The 19,619-nt window shown below is 44.5% G+C and overlaps 1 protein-coding gene across 2 annotated transcripts in view; it reads right to left on the bottom strand.

Moving 5' to 3' along the window:
- Window positions 1-2,851: 2,851 nt before the first annotated feature.
- Window positions 2,852-19,619, bottom strand: part of AMFR (autocrine motility factor receptor) — a 71,305-nt gene continuing 54,537 nt past the window's right edge. For both annotated transcript variants that reach the window (XM_055233240.2, XM_055233241.2), the window contains 4 exons: window positions 9,799-9,933; window positions 8,054-8,137; window positions 4,796-4,980; window positions 2,852-3,925 (listed from right to left, as the gene is read on the bottom strand). In XM_055233240.2, the coding sequence (XP_055089215.1) occupies window positions 3,778-3,925; window positions 4,796-4,980; window positions 8,054-8,137; window positions 9,799-9,933 (552 nt within the window). In that variant the 3' untranslated portion in view covers window positions 2,852-3,777. The remainder of the gene's footprint in view (window positions 3,926-4,795; window positions 4,981-8,053; window positions 8,138-9,798; window positions 9,934-19,619) is intronic.

The raw sequence follows: 19,619 nt of genomic DNA, 5'->3' as shown, positions 1-19,619 counted from the left end.
CTCTGGGGGCTGCCAGATTCCTGAGCCGTTCTTTGCCCAGTTAGACCACCCAATGAAGACGGGGCTCCAAAATGCACTTTTGTTGCCTAGCTGGCAGTTGCTTAAGGCAGTAAGACAGGACATTAAAAGAGTAATTCTCTAAAGGGGGGAAATGCACACAAAACTACCGAGATTATAAAAATGCAGATCCAACACTTTTTTTTTCTAAACCAGGACTAATAACTGACACTGATGTTGGAATGCTAACATCCAGAAAATGATCTGAGCAACATTCCGGCTGAGATCAGATCTGAAACCAGTTAAAATCCTTTAAACGCTCAAACCGCCTGCTTCAGATCCCGGGCAAGATTTAAAAAAAAAAGTGGCCCTTTCACTGCTACAGCCAATTCCATTCCCAGAGAATTAGTTCCTTTTGGTTTGATATTTGAATGACTTTTGATGTTTGGGGATAAGGCTTTGCCACTTGGGAGAGTATCTTTGGTTAAAAAGACTCAAAAGCCAGAAATATCAGCTGTTTGTCCCAGCTAAAATTGGGTAATATGAGATTTTAAAGGATTTTAAGAGCTCTACGAAGTCAGCTTAATTAAAAGCTGATATTCAAGATATATGTTTATCTTGGTAAGGCCTTCCTGCTTTTTCTGTTTTGGGATCCTGTTTTTGGTAATTTTTTTCTAGTTGACTGGAACCCCCTCTTTAAAAAAAAAAATGTGCTTGTTTCCTCTGTGCACTTCAGTTCCCAAAAATCATCCTCCCACTTACTTCCCCTCTTCCCTCCTCTTTCTTCTTTGCCATCTTGGGTACCACATGAAAAGATCTAGAGGGGACCTCTAATGACTCAGAGCTCGTAAGGAAAACAGAAAAGGCAGCACAGACTCCTCTCTTGGGGAGAAACCTGTTTTTTCCCCCAAAGAACCAGAACCCCAAGAGTTGCAAGTGGACAGATTCCTCTCAAATCAACTCTGCCCTCTTTTGTATTTCATGACTGGATCTCCTTGGTCCCAGAGACTGCTCTGTCGCGCACTGTGAGAGCCTGACCTTGCGTGTGTGATGGCTGCCAGAGACGGCTCACTGCAGTTGTTTACAGTAAATGACTCTATCTAAAAGCTCCACAAGTGATTCTAACATGCAGCCAAGGCTGGAACCACGTCTAGCCTAACAGATAAGCAGCAGAGCCCGGCAAGACGGAGGCTCCAGATGACGGAGGGCCTTCGAGGGCAGGCAGGCGGCCGCTGCTCCTTTCCAGGGCTTGTCGGCAAGGCAGTGGCTTCCTTTTCCATGTGTGTCCTGCTCCAGCAGGACTGAAAGTCACCAGAGACAGGATCAAGTCGGCTGGCTACAGATAAAACGGCATATTGTCTACTTAGCCCAAGTGGAAAATCAGGCCCAGCAGGCCACCTGGGCATCTGGATTCACATCAACACAAGTGAAACAGCCACATGGTCCACCATCCTCTATGGTACAGAAAAGCCTCAAAATTCAAAACAAAACAAAAACTGAGGAGAACCTAGGTGGTCAAAACAGGGCCACTAAGAAAATGGAGAGGGCAACACAGCCTCATTCCAAAAGAGCCCACAGAGGCCAGGGGCAGCTCAACCACCATTCACCAGAGCACCCGGATGCTCCTTCTGCTGTGCTTACAAACCTGGACCCACAGCCCTGAGTGCTGCTTCTCCAGGGGCTGGGCGTGAGGACCATCTGCCTGACCCCGCAGCTAGCAGGGCAGCAAAAGGGGTCCTGGGAGGGGAAGCCCCCAGCATAACTGCCATTGCCCTCAGCACCTGTCCCGGACGCCCCCAGGAAGTGGTGAAATCCTCAAGTGTCCAGGTGTAAAATGGAAAGGCAGACTGAGGACTTCACTTCTTGGATCATTTTAAGCTACTTAATAAGCTCCTGCTCTAAACACTGTGATATGGCAGTTTTGTAATGTGTCAAGACCCTCTAAAATTGATCCAAATAACTTTCTCTTTTCACACATCAGAAACCTGTGAACGTGTGGAATTAGTGGCACCTATAATGGGTGCAACATGTAAAGTATAACGTTATTCAAGGACAGTAAAATAATCTTTTGCTACCCACTTACCTGAAAAAAAAATGATATAAATACAAGGGGAAGAAAAATGTAGTTCTGCCTTCTCCAAATACACTACTAGGAAAAACAAAAGTTCCCAATTCAAAAACATGGGAAAAAAACCCTCCAAGCAAAATAGTATACACAAAATCCAAATCAAAATGGGGTTTAACGTTGGCACCTCTGGAAAAAGGTGCCTTAGCTTCCAGCCACACAAAAACATGCCTTAGCTTCCAGCCACACACAACACACCAGTAGTTTGCTTTTTATTATTATTGTTTTACAATAAAAACAAATAGCTATGCTCTCAGCAAAACAAATTTTTTTTTAAAAAATCACAGAAATGTACTAACAGCATTTCAAGGTAAGGCTTTTGATTTATTGAAATAAATTATCTTTGCCTAAAAGTTTACCTATCACCTTTTTCAATTACTTTTCAACATTCTAAAACTTTCAGTTATGTAAAATACATTTAAACTTTGCCAATAATTGTAGATAATACTGGATTCTTCCCAAAAGGACTACCATAAAACAAAGCTTTCAAACAGTAAAAAAAAAAAAAAAAAAAAAAAAAAAAAAAAAAAAAAGGTAATCCAATGGGGCATAAAACTGAAGTCTGTAACCTATGACTTCATGGTTCAAATCCTTAAAGTTAAACACGTGAAGAATTTGAAGAGATTTGGGACCTGGGCCTGCTCCAAGGCATATAGGTTCACACCTTACCTTCTCCGCTGAATTAAACCAGGAATAACACAGCTAGGAAAACACAGCGCTCCCAGGATGCAAGATACAAAAGTTCTCTTTTATTTCTTTAATAAAGCCCTTCAAAGTTTACTCTCCCATCTCGCAAGGCCCACATCTTGTTCAAGGACCAAACCCACAGGCTTTAGCACTGCCTAATTTACTTGACCAACGAATGAAAACCAGAAACCAAAGCTTGCTGCTTAACCACTCCCCAGGTCCAGACGGGACAAGGAAATGCTGAGAGGGGAGGGGACCCATGGGGCACACTCATGAGATGCAGGAGCACCAGAGTTCATGGAAATGAAGCCGGCTTTGGACTGGAGGCTCGGAAGGTCAGTCCCAGACGTAGTGGGACAGAAAGGGGTGATTTCATCACACCCTATAGCCCTGGACTTTCCCCTCCTCTGCTCCAGGTATTGAACCAAGAGTTCCTTTTCCAAGATGCCCTGCTGGCTCAGGGGTGCATGAGCCCGTGGGTCTGGCCTCTGGCACAGTCTACATGCTTCCACAACGACAGCAGTTTGATAACAGATGTTACCCCACGACGTGGGGGTGGGCTCACACTGTGCGTCTCCCCCACACTCTTCCCGCTGGATGTGGTGCTCAGGACACCTGCATTTGTGGGACGTACGCATGAGGCAGGAGTAGAAGCTGCCTGCTGCAGGCAGGCGACTGCTCACTTCCTCCTGATCGTCCCCCACCCCAAGCAGTCCAGTCAACACCAGAAGAGATCATGCCTAGAGTTAAAATTTGCAGTGTTTCTAAGGGGAAGAGAAATGTCACATAGAAAGTATTACAAAGAAGGATTAAATTTGTCAGCTGTCCAAACACTATAAGACCACATGCTTTATACAGCGGCAATGCAGTCAAGCCCGCCTTTCCATGGAGCGGACAGAATTGGGACAGGCCTCCTCCGGTCAGCCGGGCACAGGGCCCAGGAGGCAGCTGAGGAAGGCAAGGGAGCGCTAGGAGGTCTGCTGCTTCTGAAGCCTCCGTTCCGCGGCAGCAGCCAGCATCCTTCGACGCAGGGTCACTGGGTCAGAGGACGCACCTTCCGAGGGGAGGAAGCTCTCTGAGGCCGCATCGTCTTCAGAACTTTTGTTCAAGAAACGTCTAGAAAAAACAGAAGAGTTTTTCTCTCTCATGGGAGAGATGGGGAGCTGTGGAACACAGCCAGAAGGTTGATTTCACATCTCCCCATATCCAGCCACCTTCATGAAGCTGTCACTCAGCACCACCCAATGACCAAGACATCCAGCCCCCAACAGATGGGCGCAAATTCTCTCTGCACCAGGGAGGAACCCTTCAGTGCTGTTCCGTGCTCTCTTCCTGCCCGTCCCCTCCACCCACCCACAGACACAGCACAGAAACCCCACAATCACAGGGTCTGCCAGGGCCTAAACCCACTTGAGGAACACAGTGCTGGCCCTGTCCTCAATAGCTGGAACAAAACCCCCTCTATCCACAGGACACACCTGCTGTAGCTGCCACCAACCATGGGTGTGTGACGCACAGACACGCTGTGTGTGTGCACAATGCTCGGCTGAAAGGCAGAGCGGTCAAGAGGGAGGACCTGGGAGGCAGATGCCAGGGCCAGGCCAGTGCTAACCTCTCTAGCCTCCATTTCTTCAGCTGTATGTCAGCTGAATGGGTTAACAGTGCTCCCTCTTAGAGCTGTTAAAGTAATTCATATAAAGGGCTTAGAACAGGTTAGCACACAAGTGCTCTCTCGGCAAGCGTGGCCAAAGGGGTCCACAGGAGATGACTGACAATACCAGCATCAGAGGTAGACCAGCAGGGCCCAGTGTTACCAGATGCTCTGGTTTTTTCAAGAGAGGCTTGAAAGCTGAGTTTTGGGGTGGCATGTAATGGCTTTTCACTGTTGACATCTGTTTAAAAAGAGAAGACGTGGGGCCTGACAACAGCCTTCAGCCACTAGTTTTTGACCTGGATTATGCCAGGTGGTCGGGAGAAGCGACTCACTTGCGAGCTTGCTGGAGGAGTTCGTCCTTACGCTGCACCAGCATGCGCTGTCTTTCATCAGCAGACTTGGAGAAGCGGCTCCCACGAGCCTCAAAGTCTTCCACCTCACTGGGCTCCACTTCCACCTCGCCAAAGTCCAGCGTCTCCTCCAGGCGAGGACTGAGGTCCAGTTGCACACGCTCGGTCTGGACACGGGGCAGGAAGCAAGGAGGCAGCTGTGAGCACAGGCCTCCTTGCAGGTTCCTCACCTACAGGGCACCCCAGACACGGCTGTTCTGGACGCAAAGAGAAGGCTGCTGCCAAGCAGGGAGGCAGAAACTAGGAACCACAAGTTACGGATAATGGAGCAGCAGCTTCCCTGAGGGCAGGCCTGCTGCCTATGGCTTGAGCAGTACTAAGAACATGACCTGACTCACACAGAATGTTCAGCAACAGAGGGTAAGTAAATGATTACCAGCATGAAAATTGTAAGCACCTTCAAGCTGCACTCTTAGAATACGCTACCAACACGACAACCGTGAGTTTATATCCCGAGAATTTTCTGTTCACTTCTACTAATTGCTCAAAAATTTAAATCAGTCTTATCAAATCTTCTGCACAAATTTTATATCCTCAATTGACTCTGAAAACAGAGGTAAAAAGGAAAAATGCTAAGCATCTATTTATTTATTTATTTACAGACAGGGTCTCACTCTGTCACCCAGGCTGGAGTGCAGGGGCACAATCTCTGCTCACCACAGCCTCAACCTCCCCAGGCTCAGGTGATCCTCCCAACTTAGCCTCCCAAGTAGCTGGGACCACAGGCTCATGCCACCACATCTGGCTAATTTTTGTGTTTTTTTGTAGAGACAGGGTTTTGCTTTGTTGCCCAGGCTGGTCTCAAACTACTGGGCTCAGGCAATCTACCCACCTCAGCCTCCCAAAGTGCTGGGACTACAGGCGTGAGCCACTGTGCCCAGCCCTAAGGATCTTTTGAAAAGAGACAGGATGGATTATATGGTTCCTTGGCTTTGGTTGAAGCTCCAAAGTCCACGACAATGCCCAGGCACCCCCAAGTCCTAGCAGGTGCCTGACCATCTGCGCTGTTCATGCTCCCAGATGCAGACCTGGGCTGGCCAGGGTCAGCCCATGGCCCGCTTCTAGGCTGTGACAGAGTGGAGGTGGGTGCAGCTGAGAGGCAGGCTGTTTTACTTCAGAGTTCCTGCTGGACTTACCCTCACTTTTTCCTGCCTTCAGCTAAGCTCGAGAGGGAACTTCAAGAGAACCATTCATATCCCCTAGAGTCAAAGGACGGGGGAACTGGTGGCTGCATACACTTGAGAAATCTACAGAAAGAAACTGGCAGGAGCCAATAAAAAAACAGGGCGGGGGGAGCTGTGACGGGAGCACGTTCGCCTTCCATTGACTCCAGACAACACTGTGTGTGTCCTGGAGCTTGGACAGGGCTCCTGCACGAGGGAACCAACCTAAGGTTGTTGAAAACAACTCTGCCCAAAAGGACCACTTGGAGAGGTAATGGGACCACCATAAAGGTGGGAGTGGTCATCAATAGCCAGCCCAGGGTCAAAGGAGGAGTTTCTGGGGCCAGATGGGGACAGGGAGATAGTTGGCATAACATGTACACACACACACAGACACATGTAGTTGGCACATGTACGTACGTATACACACACACACACACACACACGCTGGGGTCTCACTGTCCTACTCTATCCCTCCCCTCTAAGCCTGACCCTAGAGCAGGTTAGAAAGAATGGTGAGCGAGGAGGCGAGATGTTAGAAAGAAAAGAGCCGCCCACCGCGACCTGCTCTGTGCAGCTGCATGCCTGACTAATACCAGCCTGAGTGGGGCAGGGCAGACATTAGAACAGAGGGAGAGTGGAGCTGATAAGCTTACTGGGCTACACTGAGGTTTCTGTTAACTAATTGTTATTCAAGGGCTTTGTATTTCTTCACAAATGACCAAAAATGTTGCACAGCAAGGTTCCTTGTGAAACACATACTTTCCTCTATTATGTATGTGTGTGTGTGTATGTATGTATATATATATATATATATATATATATATATATATATATATATATAATCCAGAACTCTTCATGCTAACTCTAGAAGCAGCAGTGGAAAATCAAGACAGGGACTAAATATGCTATACCCACAGATGTCCCCAAGCCCATAGCGTCCATATCTCAGCTGCGCCAGCTATTCAAAAACTGGAAATGCATACATGAACCCCTTCCTTAGAAGCCATGCACCATTTCACAAATGATGCATAATCCAATTACAGATGTGGATATGAAAATCTTAACCCAGCAACACATTTGAAGAAGGCCTAGTAGTGTTTACTGTTTCCTCTTTGTAGAGAAAAACACAAGAGGTGAAAGCTTGTGTCACTTACCAGTGCTTCTAGAGGAGACCTTGCGCACCCCGGTAAGGAAGGCAGCACCATCCTAGACCCAAGCCCGCGTGCAGGAAAGCCCCGCATGGCACAAACACAGAAAGGCCAAGGCAGGGTTGTCCAGTGTTTATTTGTGGTCGCATAAGAAGGTGCTCTAACAGTATGGTAACTGAGGAAGCGAATGAGAATCACAGAAGAGAAGTGGGATCCAGGACCACAGGTGTAGGGGCAGAGGGCGCGGGCAGGGGGTGGGGGGAGGTGGAACCTCGGCCCTGCTGCTTGGAGTTAGGGTGGCCACCTCAAGGCACCCAAAGTGGGTCAACAGACAGATCTGGTTCTCAAGAAAGCCATGCTTCCCCCCAGCCCCACCCAGCTCAGGCAGTCTCAGTTTTGCAAAATGCATGGATGTATCTGGAAATCCTGAGTTTGACAAGTGAGGTGTGGGGGAGGGCATCTCAATGGCCTCGGCTCCCTGGAGAGCTTGCCCTAGGCTATCCCCATCTGGGTTTAGATGGGTCCAGGCACCCTCACGGTCCTGAGCCCAGCTTCTTTCTGTCCTTCCACGGGCTCTCACTCAGGCTGAAGGTGGCAGGGCTGGCCCAGGGGAACACAACCCCTTTCTCATCCAGCACATGAGGGCAATCCCCAGGGAGTGGCTGCCAGCCCTGCATGGAAACACAGGCCAAACCACGGGCACAGCCTGATTTGCTATCCTTCATGATTGGGGTGGATACAGCACAGTTTCTTTTGTACTCTTGCCCTAAGCCTTGCAAGCTTCAGGACTGAGGAAGACCACTGCCGGGACCACATTCCCCCTCCACAGCTCCATGAACTCACTCTCACTAGAGTGCGGGTCTTACCTGAGCAGAAGTTTCTCCCTCTTCCTGGTCACTGCTTGGCCTTTCCATAGGACTGTTCAATGCAGGTCTGATGCTATCTGACCGCTGGAAGAGAAACAGTACCACAAACAGTCCAGAGTCACACAGAAATCAAATCACAGACAGGGAAACCCTGGTGTGCAGAGGGAGCTGTGGTACCCAACCCAGCCTGTAACTCGAAGGAAGTTTACAGCACCACAGAAATTAAAATGCCATAAAGATTAAAAGCAAGACAAAGGAGCCTGGGGCCTAACCTAGAGCTCCAAGTCTGAGAGTCAGCAACTGGCTGCACATTTAGTTTCCTTTTGAATAACAGTAATTAGACAACAAAAACAATGATAACAGCAGAGAACACTCACTGAACACCTAACTTCGGCATGGCACCAAGGAAAACCGGGACATGACTGTCTCGTCTATCTTCATGTCCTATGAAACAGGTGCTGCTGTTACTGTCCTTCTAGCCAGTTTAAGATCTCACACAATGCTGCAGACACTGGGGACCAGCCAGTAAGGTCTTGCCACCTCAGTGCTGGCTCGCCAGTGTCTGTATTTCATTGCCTGAGAACTTTCTCTGGCTGCATAAGGTAGTTCAGCCACCCCCAGAGGCAGCCCTCAACCAGTGAGGGAGGGAATTACTCTGTGAACACCCCAGTTCCTCATCTCCTGTGAGGGGTATGTTCTGCACTGGATCCCAGAGGCCCCAAATGGGAAGGAGCTTCAGTCACCCACAGTGATAACAAACCTGCTTGATAACAAACCCATTACTGGCCACTCTCCCTTCCCCAGCTCATGTCCCCACCCACAACCTGTGATTCCTGGGACCACTTCCCAAACTATGTGCATTCAAATCTTGTCCCAGGGTCCGCTTCTGGGGAAATCCACAGCCAACAGCCAGGTCAAAGAGCTGAGAACTGGGAACCACATCTAATATCTCAGCCCATGTGACTGAGTCTATGCTCTTTCTTCTTCAAAGAGTCTCAGGTTTTATAATTTTATTAATAGATTTCCACATATTTTTACATACTAAAATTGAAACATTTGGGGTAGATTATTCCCTGGTCATATACAAATTCCACGGTCCTGCCAGAAGGCTCATCTATATTAATACTTCTTATGTTCATCAAAGTAGAGATCTGACCTTTTTAAAAATCAAAAATACCATCTCAGATAGACGAACAGTAGCTAGTGGAACACCACACCAGTGTGCAAAGCCAATTAGGGACAGATGGCACAGCTCCTAGGGCAGGGGGTTGGCAAACTACAGCCTGAAGGCCAAGTTCACTACTCTTATTTTTGTAAATAAAGTTTTATTGGAACACAGTCTTGCTCATTTACTTAAATACTATCCATGGCTGCTGTATGACAGCAGAGTTGAGAAGCAACAAAGATCATGTGGCCTGAAACGCCTAAAATATTTATTATCTGCCTTTTAAACAAAAAAATGCTGCCAATCCTTGTCCAACAGGAACCAATACTATGACTTCCTAGACTGGCAAGGGCAGGCTGGTGTAGAGTGTATATTTGAACAAAAAGTTACTCAAATACTCACCTTATCTTTGGTGTGCCTGTTCTCAGTTATTAATTTGGGAAAGTTAGAGAGTTTATAGAAACCCTTCATTAAGTCATAAATGATATTCAGCTGTTAAGTAACTAAACTGGTTAACCTACAGTATTCAATCTTTGTGAAGATAGAATCCATTTATTATGCTTTAAAACCCCAGTTTTACCTGTGTAGGAAAAGGTACTTGAATCCGTCCTTCTAAAATGTTGTCTGTTGTTATTTCAACTGAGCGTGTCAGCTGGAGGTCCTGCAGCACTAGATGGTATGGAACCTGGGGAAACATCTCTTGAATCTGATGAGCCTACAGGAATACAAATACAGAATCCACAGAAACGTTTACTGTCAACAGTTGCTCACTGAAGTCACAGTGTCTGGCAGGCTTTGGGCAGTGAATGTGGCGTCATGCCCTGAAAACACAGGTAAGGGAGCCACCTTTATTCGGTAGGTCACCTTCACACTGCAGTCCCTTTAGTATTTTTCCAGGAAGCCAAACAGGCAACTGTGGACAGCATCAATTTCAACATAAGAAGAGCACAGAAAACCAACTGGATCCCAAGAGAGGCTCGACTAGAATAGTCCAGTTTTAAAAAGTGTTCATTTTAACTACCATTCGAACCAGCAATCCCGCTACTGAGTATATACCCAAAAGGAAAGAAATCATTATATATAAAAGATACCTGCGCTTATATGTTTATTGCAGCACTATTCACAGTAGCAAAAATATGGAATCAACCTAAGCATCCTTCAACACAGGATTTGATAAAGAAAATGAGGCACATATATACCATGGAATATTACTCAGCCATTAAAAAAAATCATATCTTCTCCAGCAACATTGATGAAACTGGAGGCCATTATTCTCAGTGAAGTAACTCAGGAACAGAAACTGAAATACCGTATGTTCTTCTAAGTGGGAGCTAAACAACAAGTATGCATGGCCATCCAGAGTGGAATAAGAGACATTGTACTATGAAAGGTGGAAGGGTAGGGAGGGGAGGGGAGCGGGGGAGGGTTGGAAAACTACCTATTGGGTACAATGTTCACTCTTCAGGTGACGGTAACACTAAAAGCCCAGACTTCACCAGACTTCACCACTGCGCAATACGTGCATGTAAGAAACCTGCACTTGTAACCTGTAAACACATCAAATAAATAAATGTTTTAAAAGTATTCATTTTAAAGCTCAAAATATCTTGGGTATAAAAATGTGTTTTCCTTAAAGATATAATTCCTAAAGGGAACAAACTTCTGATACACATAGCATGGATAAAATTCAAATACATCATGTTAGGTGAAAGAGGTCTGACTCAAAAGCCAGGTGTATGATTCCATTTATATGGCATCTGGAAACAGGCAAAATTATGGGGAAAGAAACTTGATAAGTGGTTGCCAGGGCCTGAAGGTCAGGGAAGGAAGTGGTTGCCAGGGGCTGAGGGCTGGGGAATGAAGTGGTTGCTAGGGGCTGAGGGTCGGGGAAGGAAGCGGTTGCCAGCGGCTGAAGGTCAGGGAAGGAAGTGGTTGCCAGGGGCTGAGGGTCGGGGAAGGAAGTGGTTGCCAGGGGCTGAGGACCAGGGAAGGAAGTGGTTGCCAGGGGCTGAGGGTCAGGGAAGGAAGTGGTTGCCAGGGGCTGAGGACTGGGGAAGGAAGTGGTTGCCAGGGGCTGAGGGTTGGGGAAGGACATGACTACAAAAAGACCCGGTGGAGCTCTGGAGGGTGGGGATCAAACTGTTCTACATCTTGATTATGATGATACACAATTATGTGTTGAACTGGATATTAAAAAGGATAAATTTTTACTCTATTTCAATTATATCTCAATTTAAAAAAATTACAGAGAATGCAAATTCCTTATACTGCCCTGGAGCTGAGTTTTCCAACTGTACTCTGGAGATATCTCAGAGTTTATGTAGGGCTCTAGGGTGGGTGTGTGTGTAGGGAGAGCAGGCATAGGCCTGGCCACACCACCATCCATACTTCCATCCAAGCAGCTCTGGATTTTTTTTTCCACATATGTAAATTAATTCTATAAATGTCTACATTCAAGGTTTTATTTTTGGAAAAGTTCTAATAACAAAAAAAGGAAGAAAAAATAATTGCCTTGGGGCACAATAAAGTCCTCCTGAGATATTAGCTCCTAGGAACACGTTGTTCTGACTGTAGAAGGAACAGGGAGTATGTCAACGTCAGGACCTTGAAGGAAAAGGTCGGCACCGAGCTCTGCTTAGAGCTCTTGCTGGGGATGGAATGTTGGCAACATAAGCAGTGTCCAGGGCCCCCAGGGCCTCCTTGTTCCTGCAGTCAGCTTGTTTATGTAAACATGAGTTGATCATTATTCTCCCAGGTCAGGTCAAATCTAACTGGGCAAGAGTCCATAAAAACCTCTAAAATCAGATAAAATTTCTCTTTATTCTTAAACAGCTTCCCCCTCATTTCCCAAATAAAAAATGCCTAAGATTCATTTTACTAGACCAAAGCTTTTCTACCAGAAAATCCAGCAAGTTAATTATTAGATCTTAATAAAAAATGCATGGTTCCAGTAAATTAGTTGTACCAAAAATAGTCCACTCCAAACCATCACAGAACCGGAGGAAGACTAGCCAGGGCCTGCCTGAGAATTCTAAACAACTCCAAGAAGGGAATTCTGATTCCTAGGAGGGTTGCACACCTTTGAAGTCTTGACTTTTTAAAGGAGGTGGGTGGGATGGTCCAGCTGCAGAGCTTCAACAGCTGCCTGACCCCAAAGAACCCCCGCAATGCCTGCCATGAGCCCAGCAGTGCACTGGGCGACCACACTCCCAGGCCACCTATATGCACCAAGATGTCACCCTCACTCTCTGTTGGCAGCCCAGCTGAGGTTTAAGGAGAAAGAGGAGCCAGGAGAGTCATGCTTCCTTCTTTTATTATGGCCCCAAGCAGATAAAATTTGCCATCTTAACCATTTGGCAGTGTAAGTGAGCCCTCAGTACCACTATATAGGTGAGTTTCACAGGCTGATTCAGCCAGCCCTGGAGCAAGTGTTACGTTGTTGCTGACATGTACTGTATAGTTAGGCCAAGGATGGCTGTGTCTGTACTGAACGTGCACAGGCTTTCTTGTCATTATTCCTAAACAATACAGTGTGTAACAACCATTTACTCAGCATTTACATTGTATTAGGTATCAGAAGTAGTCTAGAGATGATTTAAAATATATGGAAGATGTGCGCAGGTTATATGCAAACAGTATCCTTCCCCCATCTTTTTTTTTTTTTACCTTAAACTATTAAGGGTTAAAGTGTCCCATTTTATATCAGAGACTTGAGCATTCATGGATTTTGGTATCTGAAGGAGGGGGTCCTAGAACCAATCCCCAGATACCAAGGGATGACTACATAGTGTGGCAGTGTTAACTACAGGCACATGGCTGTGCAACAGACCTGAACTTTTTCATCTTGCAAAACTGAAACTATATCTATGGGGCAACAACTCCTATTTCGCCTCGCCCCAGCCCTCCTGTAGCCATCATTCTGCTGTCTGTAAGAGTTTTATGTGGTATTTGTCTTTTTGTGGTAGACTTATTTCATGTAGCATAATGTCCTCCAGGTTTATTCATTCTGCAGCATGCAACAGGATTCCCTTCCTTTTGAAGTCTGAGTATTATCCTACTGTACAGGTTTGCCATATCTTCCTTATCCCTCCATCTCCAGTAGACATTTCAGTTGCTTCCACCCCTTGGCTGTGAGCCACGCCTTCTTTTTAAACTAAATCTCAATATGCCCGTAGCTATATCCATCCCTCCTCACAACCCTCTCTCCTGCTCAGCTCCCCACCCTAGCCTGTTCTTTCAGTTGACTCTTCTATTTGTTCTGTCCCATCAATCTCTGCCCCTCAGTGATCATTCCTATGCACATACCAGACGTGCTTTCCAATCTACCCTTAAAAAACAACAGCCTGACACAGTGGCTCATGCCTGTAATCCCGCAGGTGGATCACTTGAGGTCAGGAGTTCGAGACCATCCTTGCCAACATGGTGAAACCCCATCTCTACTAAAATACAAAAAATTAGCCAGGTGTGGTGGTGCATGCCTGTAGTCCCAGCTACTCGGGAGGCTAAGGCAGGGCAATTGCTTGAACCTGGGAGGCAGAGGTTGCAGTGAGCCAAGATCTCGCCTCCAGCCTGGTGACACAGTGAGCAGTGGCGCAATCTCGGCTCACTGCAAGCTCCACCTCCCGGGTTCACGCCATTCTCCTGCCTTAGCCTCTTCGAGTAGCTGGGACTACAGGTGCCCGCCACCACGCCCAGCTAATTTTTTTTTTTTTTTTTTTTGTATTTTTAGTAGAGACGGAGTTTCACCGTGGTCTCGATCTCCTGACCTCGTGATCCGCCCGCCTCGGCCTCCCAAAGTGCTGGGATTACAAGCGTGAGCTACCGCGCCCGGCCGAGACTCGGTCTTAAAAAAAAAAACAAAAAACCATGGAGGAAAACCTGACTTATAACTGACAAATTGGTACAGACTCAGTGTAACAACTCTGAGATGTAAAAATTCCAGGGCACTCTGGCAGGGGGAGCTCCACTGTAATACTGGGAGATTGAGTGCCAGGAGTGATCAGGATTCTCAGTAAATATCCAACAAGCATCCCTTCCTGCTTCCAGCACAGGGAGGGGAAAAAGCACCTCAGTGAAATCAGCCAGGGCACTCTGTTCTTAACAACGTCTGCCCTCAGGAGAAACTACTCAACCAGAATCTCATCTGCTGGGGTCTGATCAGAGCTGCACCGACCTGAGGGAACTCCAGTCCACTCGAACCATCCTGTCCCACAGGAGGAGGGTGTGGGGAAAAGAAAGAGAGATCAGCCTGTTACTGTGTCTATATAGAAGGAAGTAGACATAACAGACTCCATTTAGTTCTGTATTTGAGATGCTGTTAATCTGTGACCCTACCCCCAACCTTGTCCTTGCAAGAGACATGTGCTGTGGTGACTTAAGGTTGGGCAACATGCCAGACAGGAGAAAGTACTTCCCATGTTAAAAAACATTTATTATCTTGTTTTGCTGTGATGGGAGTTCCAGAAAAAATTAAAACTGACAATGGACCAGGTTATTGTAGTAAAGCTTTCCAAAAATTCTTAAATCAGTGGAATATTATACATACAACAGGAATTCCTTATAATTCCCAAGGACAAGGTTGGGGGTAGGGTCACAGATTAACAGCATCTCAAATACAGAACTAAATGGAGTCTCTTATGTCTACTTCCTTCTATATAGACACAGTAACAGGCTGATCTCTCTTTCTTTTCCCCACAGAGGGGAAACTGAGAAGTAGGTTGAAGTTCACAGTCCAGAGCATGGGCTCACTAAAAGACGGAGCCCTAATCCCAGGACTACAACATGCTTCTTTCCTTCTCCCGACACCTACATCATGACAGGCCTATTCACCACAGTCCCTTTTACGCAGTACATCATGTTCAACTATCATGAAAAAATTATAAGGCATACTAAAACGCAAAAAACACAATTTGAAGAGACAGAGCAAGCATCAGAGCCACACAGAGCAGAGATGCTGAAATTAACAGACTGGGAATTTAAAACTATGATTAATATGCAAAGAGCACTAATGGATAAAGTGGACAGCATGCAGGAACAGACGGGCAGCATGAGCAGGCAGATGGAAATCTTAAGAAAGAACCAAAGAGAAGTGCCAGGGACCAGAAACACCAACACGAGTGAAGAATTCCCGTGACAAGCTTATTAATAGATGGACACAGCTGAGGGAAGAATCTCTGAGCTTGAGATACACACTTTGAAAACGGAAAAGCAGGCCAGGTGCAGTGGCTCACACCTGTAATCCCAGCATTTTGGGAGGTCAAGGCGGGTGGATCATTTGCGGTCAGGAGTTCAAGACCAGCCTGGGCAACATGGTGAAACCCTGTCTCTACTAAAAATACAAAAATTTAGCCAGGTGTAGTGGTGCACGCCTCTAATTCCAGCTACTGGGGAGGCTGAGGCAGAAGAACTGCTTGAACTCAGGAGGTGGAAGTTGCAGTGAGCCAAGATCGTGCCACTGCACTCCAGCCTGGGTGACAGAGTGAGACTCCATCTCAAAAAAATGGAAAAGCAAAGAAAATAAAAACTGAAAATAACAGAGCAGAAAATTCAAGGACTGTGGGACAACTAAAAAAGGTGTAAACGCACTTAATGGGAACTGCAGAAGGAAAAGAGAAAGGAATACAAGAAATATTTGAAACAATAATGGCTGAGAACTTTCCCAGATTCATGTCAGACACCAAACCACAGGTCCAGGAATCTTAGAGAGTACCAAGCAGGACAAAGGCAAAAAAAAAAAAAAAAAAAAAAAAAAAAAACTACATCAAATTCAAATTATAGAGAATCAAAGATTAAGAAAAAAATCCTGAAAGGGGCCAGAGGGAAAAACACCTTACTTCTAGAGGAGCAAAGATAGGAATGACATCAACAGCTCCTCAGAAACCCCACAAGCAAGAAGACAGCGAAGGGAAGTATTTAAAGTGTTAAGAAAAGACTCACCAACAGAGAATTCTATATCCCACAAAATTATCCTTCCAAAGGGATGCAGAAACAAAGACTGCCTCCGACAAACCAAAGTTGGAATATGTTGCTGTGAGACCTGCCTTACAAGAAATGTTAAAAATAAAAAGTTGTTTAGAGAGAAAGAAATCAATATAGGTCAGAAAGCTCAGCTCTACATAAAGAAAGGAAGAGTATCAAAGAAGGTATAAATAAAGATAAATAAAAACTGTTCTTTAGCAAAATGTTCAGTTCAAAATAACGACAACAGCGCATTCAGTTATATGTGCTTGTGCATGTGTGTGCTTATGTACTCACATACAGGTGAAATGAATGACAACAATGATAAAAGGGACAGGAGTGAGGAATTAGGATTGTTTTGTTATCAAAAGGTACTCACACTTCCCATGCAGTGGTATAGTTTTATCTGAAAATAAACGAATTGGTTGCAAATGTATATTACAAACTCTAGGGCAACCATTAAAACAAGCTTGTCCAACTCATGGCCCACACAGCTTTGAATGCAGCCCAATACAAATTTATAAACTTTCTTAAAACGTTATGAGATATTTTTAATTTTCTTTTTTTAGCTCATTAGCTATCATTAGTGTTAGTGTATTTTATGTGTGGCCCAAGACAATTCTTCTTCCAACGTGGCCCAGGGAAGCCAAAAGATTGGACACACCTGCATTAAAACAAGTAACAAGAAGTATACTGACATGCTAAGAAAGGAGAAAAATGGAATTCTATAAAATGTTCAATTAAAACCACAAGAGGCAGAGAAAGAGTGGAAGACAAAAATAGGAACAAAAAACAAGGGCAACAAATAGAAAACAGTAACAAAATGGTAGTTATTAATCCAAATACATTAATAATCACTTTGAACATCAATGGCTTAAATGTACCAAATAAGAGAGGCTGTCAGAGTAAACAAAAAAAACCAAGACCTAATTGAATGTTGTTTACCCACTTTAAAATAAAGACACATACAGATTAAAAGAAAATGGATTAAGAAAAATATACCACACCAACACTAACCAAAAGAAACCAGGAGCAGCTATATTACTTTCACAAAGCAAACGTCAAAGCAAGCAAAGTTATCAGGGATAAAGAACAGCATTACAAAATGATCATGGGGTCAATTCTCCAAGAAGACATGACATCTTTAAAGTATATACACCTGCTAGGCACAGTGGCTCATGCCTGCAATCCCAGCACTTTGGGAGGTCGAGGAGGGCAGATCACTTGAAGTCAAGAGTTTGAGACCAGCCTGTCTAACAGGATGAAACCCATCTCTACTAAAAATGCAAAAATTAGTCGGGTATGGTGGCGCACGCCTGTAATCTCAGCTACTCAGAAGGCTGAGGGAGGAGAATCACTTGAACCCAGGAGGTGGAGGTTGCGGTGAGCCAAGATCGGGCCACTACACTCCAGCTTGGGCAACCAAGTGAGGCTCTGTCTCCAAAAAATAAATACATAAATAAAGTTAATAAATAAAGTATATACACCTAACAACAAAGCATCAGACAAACTGAGGCAAAAATTAAAAGAACCACAAAGAGAAACAAATAGATTTGGAGACTACAACACCTATCACAAATGAACACTCAAGCAGGCAGAAAATCAGTAAGAACACAGCTGAACTCAATAACACCATCAATCAACTGTATACAATCAACATCTGTAGACTACTTCATCCACCAACAGCAGAATACACATTCTTCTCAAGCTCACATAGAACATTCAAGACAGACCACAAGCTAAGCCATAAAACACATCTTAAAATAAATTTAAAAGAATATAAATTACACAATGTCTGCTCTTAAAGCAGAAATCATTAACAGTAAGAAAACTGGAAAATCTCAAAATACATGAAGATTAAACAACATACCTCTAAATAACACATAGATCAAAGACGATCTCTCAGGATAAATTTTAAAATATTTTGAATTAAATGAAAATGAAAACACAAGTTATCAAAATTGTGAGATGTAGTAAAGCAGTGCTTGTAGGAAAATGTATAGCACTGAATGTATATATTAGAAAAGAAGACATAAAATAAACAAGTTTCCATCTTAGGAAATTAGAAATAGAAGAATAAATTAAATCCAAAGTAAGCAGAAGAAAACAAATAATCAAAATGAGAGCAGACACAATGAAATTGAAAATAAGGAGTCAATAGAGAAAAATCAATGAAACCAAAAGCTGGTCCTTTGAAATGATCAATAAAATGGATAAGCCTCTAAGCCAAGCTAACTAACTAAGAAAGAGAGAGGACCTAAATTGCTAATACAAGAAATAATATACAGATCACTTTTTATAATTAGAATTGCCAAAACTTATGTAAGAACAAATAGACAATGTGAAATTGTATAGATAATTAATAATCTTCCATAGCAGAAGGCATCAGCCAAGTTCACTAGTGAATTCTACCAAACGTTTAAGGAAGAAATTGTATCAATTCTCTACAATCTCTTTCAGAGGACAGAAGCAGAAGGGATACTTCCTAACTATAAGGTCAGCATTACCCTAATACTAAAACCAGAGAAAGAGATTACAAGAAAACTACAGACCAACATCTCTCATAAACACATATGTAGAAATCCTCAATAAAATATTAGCAAATCAAATCCAACAATGCATAAAAATAATTATACACTACATCCAAGTGGTATTTATCCCAGGTACATAAAGCTGGTTCAACATTTGAAAATCAATTAACATACTTCAATATTATCAACAGGCTAAAAAAGAAAAGTAACATGACCATTATCAATAGATGCAGAAAAATCACTCGACAAAATCCAACACCCATTCATGATAAAAACTCTCAGTAAACTAGGAATAGAGGGGAACTTTGTCACTGTGATAAAGAATATCTACAAAAACCCTACCACTAACATCATGCTTAATGGTGAGAAACTCAAAAGCTTTCACATTAAGATCAGGAACAAGACAAAGATGTCCCATCTAACCACTGCTTTCCAGTGTCATCCTAGAAGTCCAAGCTAACACAATAGACAAGAAAAGAAAAGCAAACAGATTGGGAAGGAAGAAATAAAACTCTGCAGATGACATGCTCATCTATGTAGAAAATCTGGAAGAACTGATAAAAACACTCTTGGAACTAATAAGCAATTACAGCAAAGTTGTGAGATACAAGGTTAACATACTATAGTCAATTGCTTTCCTATATACAGAAACGAGCAAGTGGAATTTGAAATTAAAAGCACAGGCCGGGTGTGGTGGCTCACGCTTGTAATCCCAGCACTTTGGGAGGCCGAGGTGGGCGGATCACAAGGTCAGGAGATCGAGACCACAGTGAAACCCCGTCTCTACTAAAAATACAAAAATTAGCCAGGCGTGGTGGCGGGCGCCTGTAGTCCCAGCTACTCGGAGAGGCTGAGGCAGGAGAATGGCGTGAACCCGGGAGGCGGAGCTTGCAGTGAGCCGAGATTGCGCCAC

This window comes from Symphalangus syndactylus, chromosome 11 (assembly GCF_028878055.3).
Source record: "Symphalangus syndactylus isolate Jambi chromosome 11, NHGRI_mSymSyn1-v2.1_pri, whole genome shotgun sequence".
Lineage (NCBI taxonomy): Eukaryota > Metazoa > Chordata > Mammalia > Primates > Hylobatidae > Symphalangus > Symphalangus syndactylus.
The sequence above is the reverse complement of the archived record's forward strand: the minus strand, read 5'-3'. Positions and strand labels throughout refer to the sequence as shown.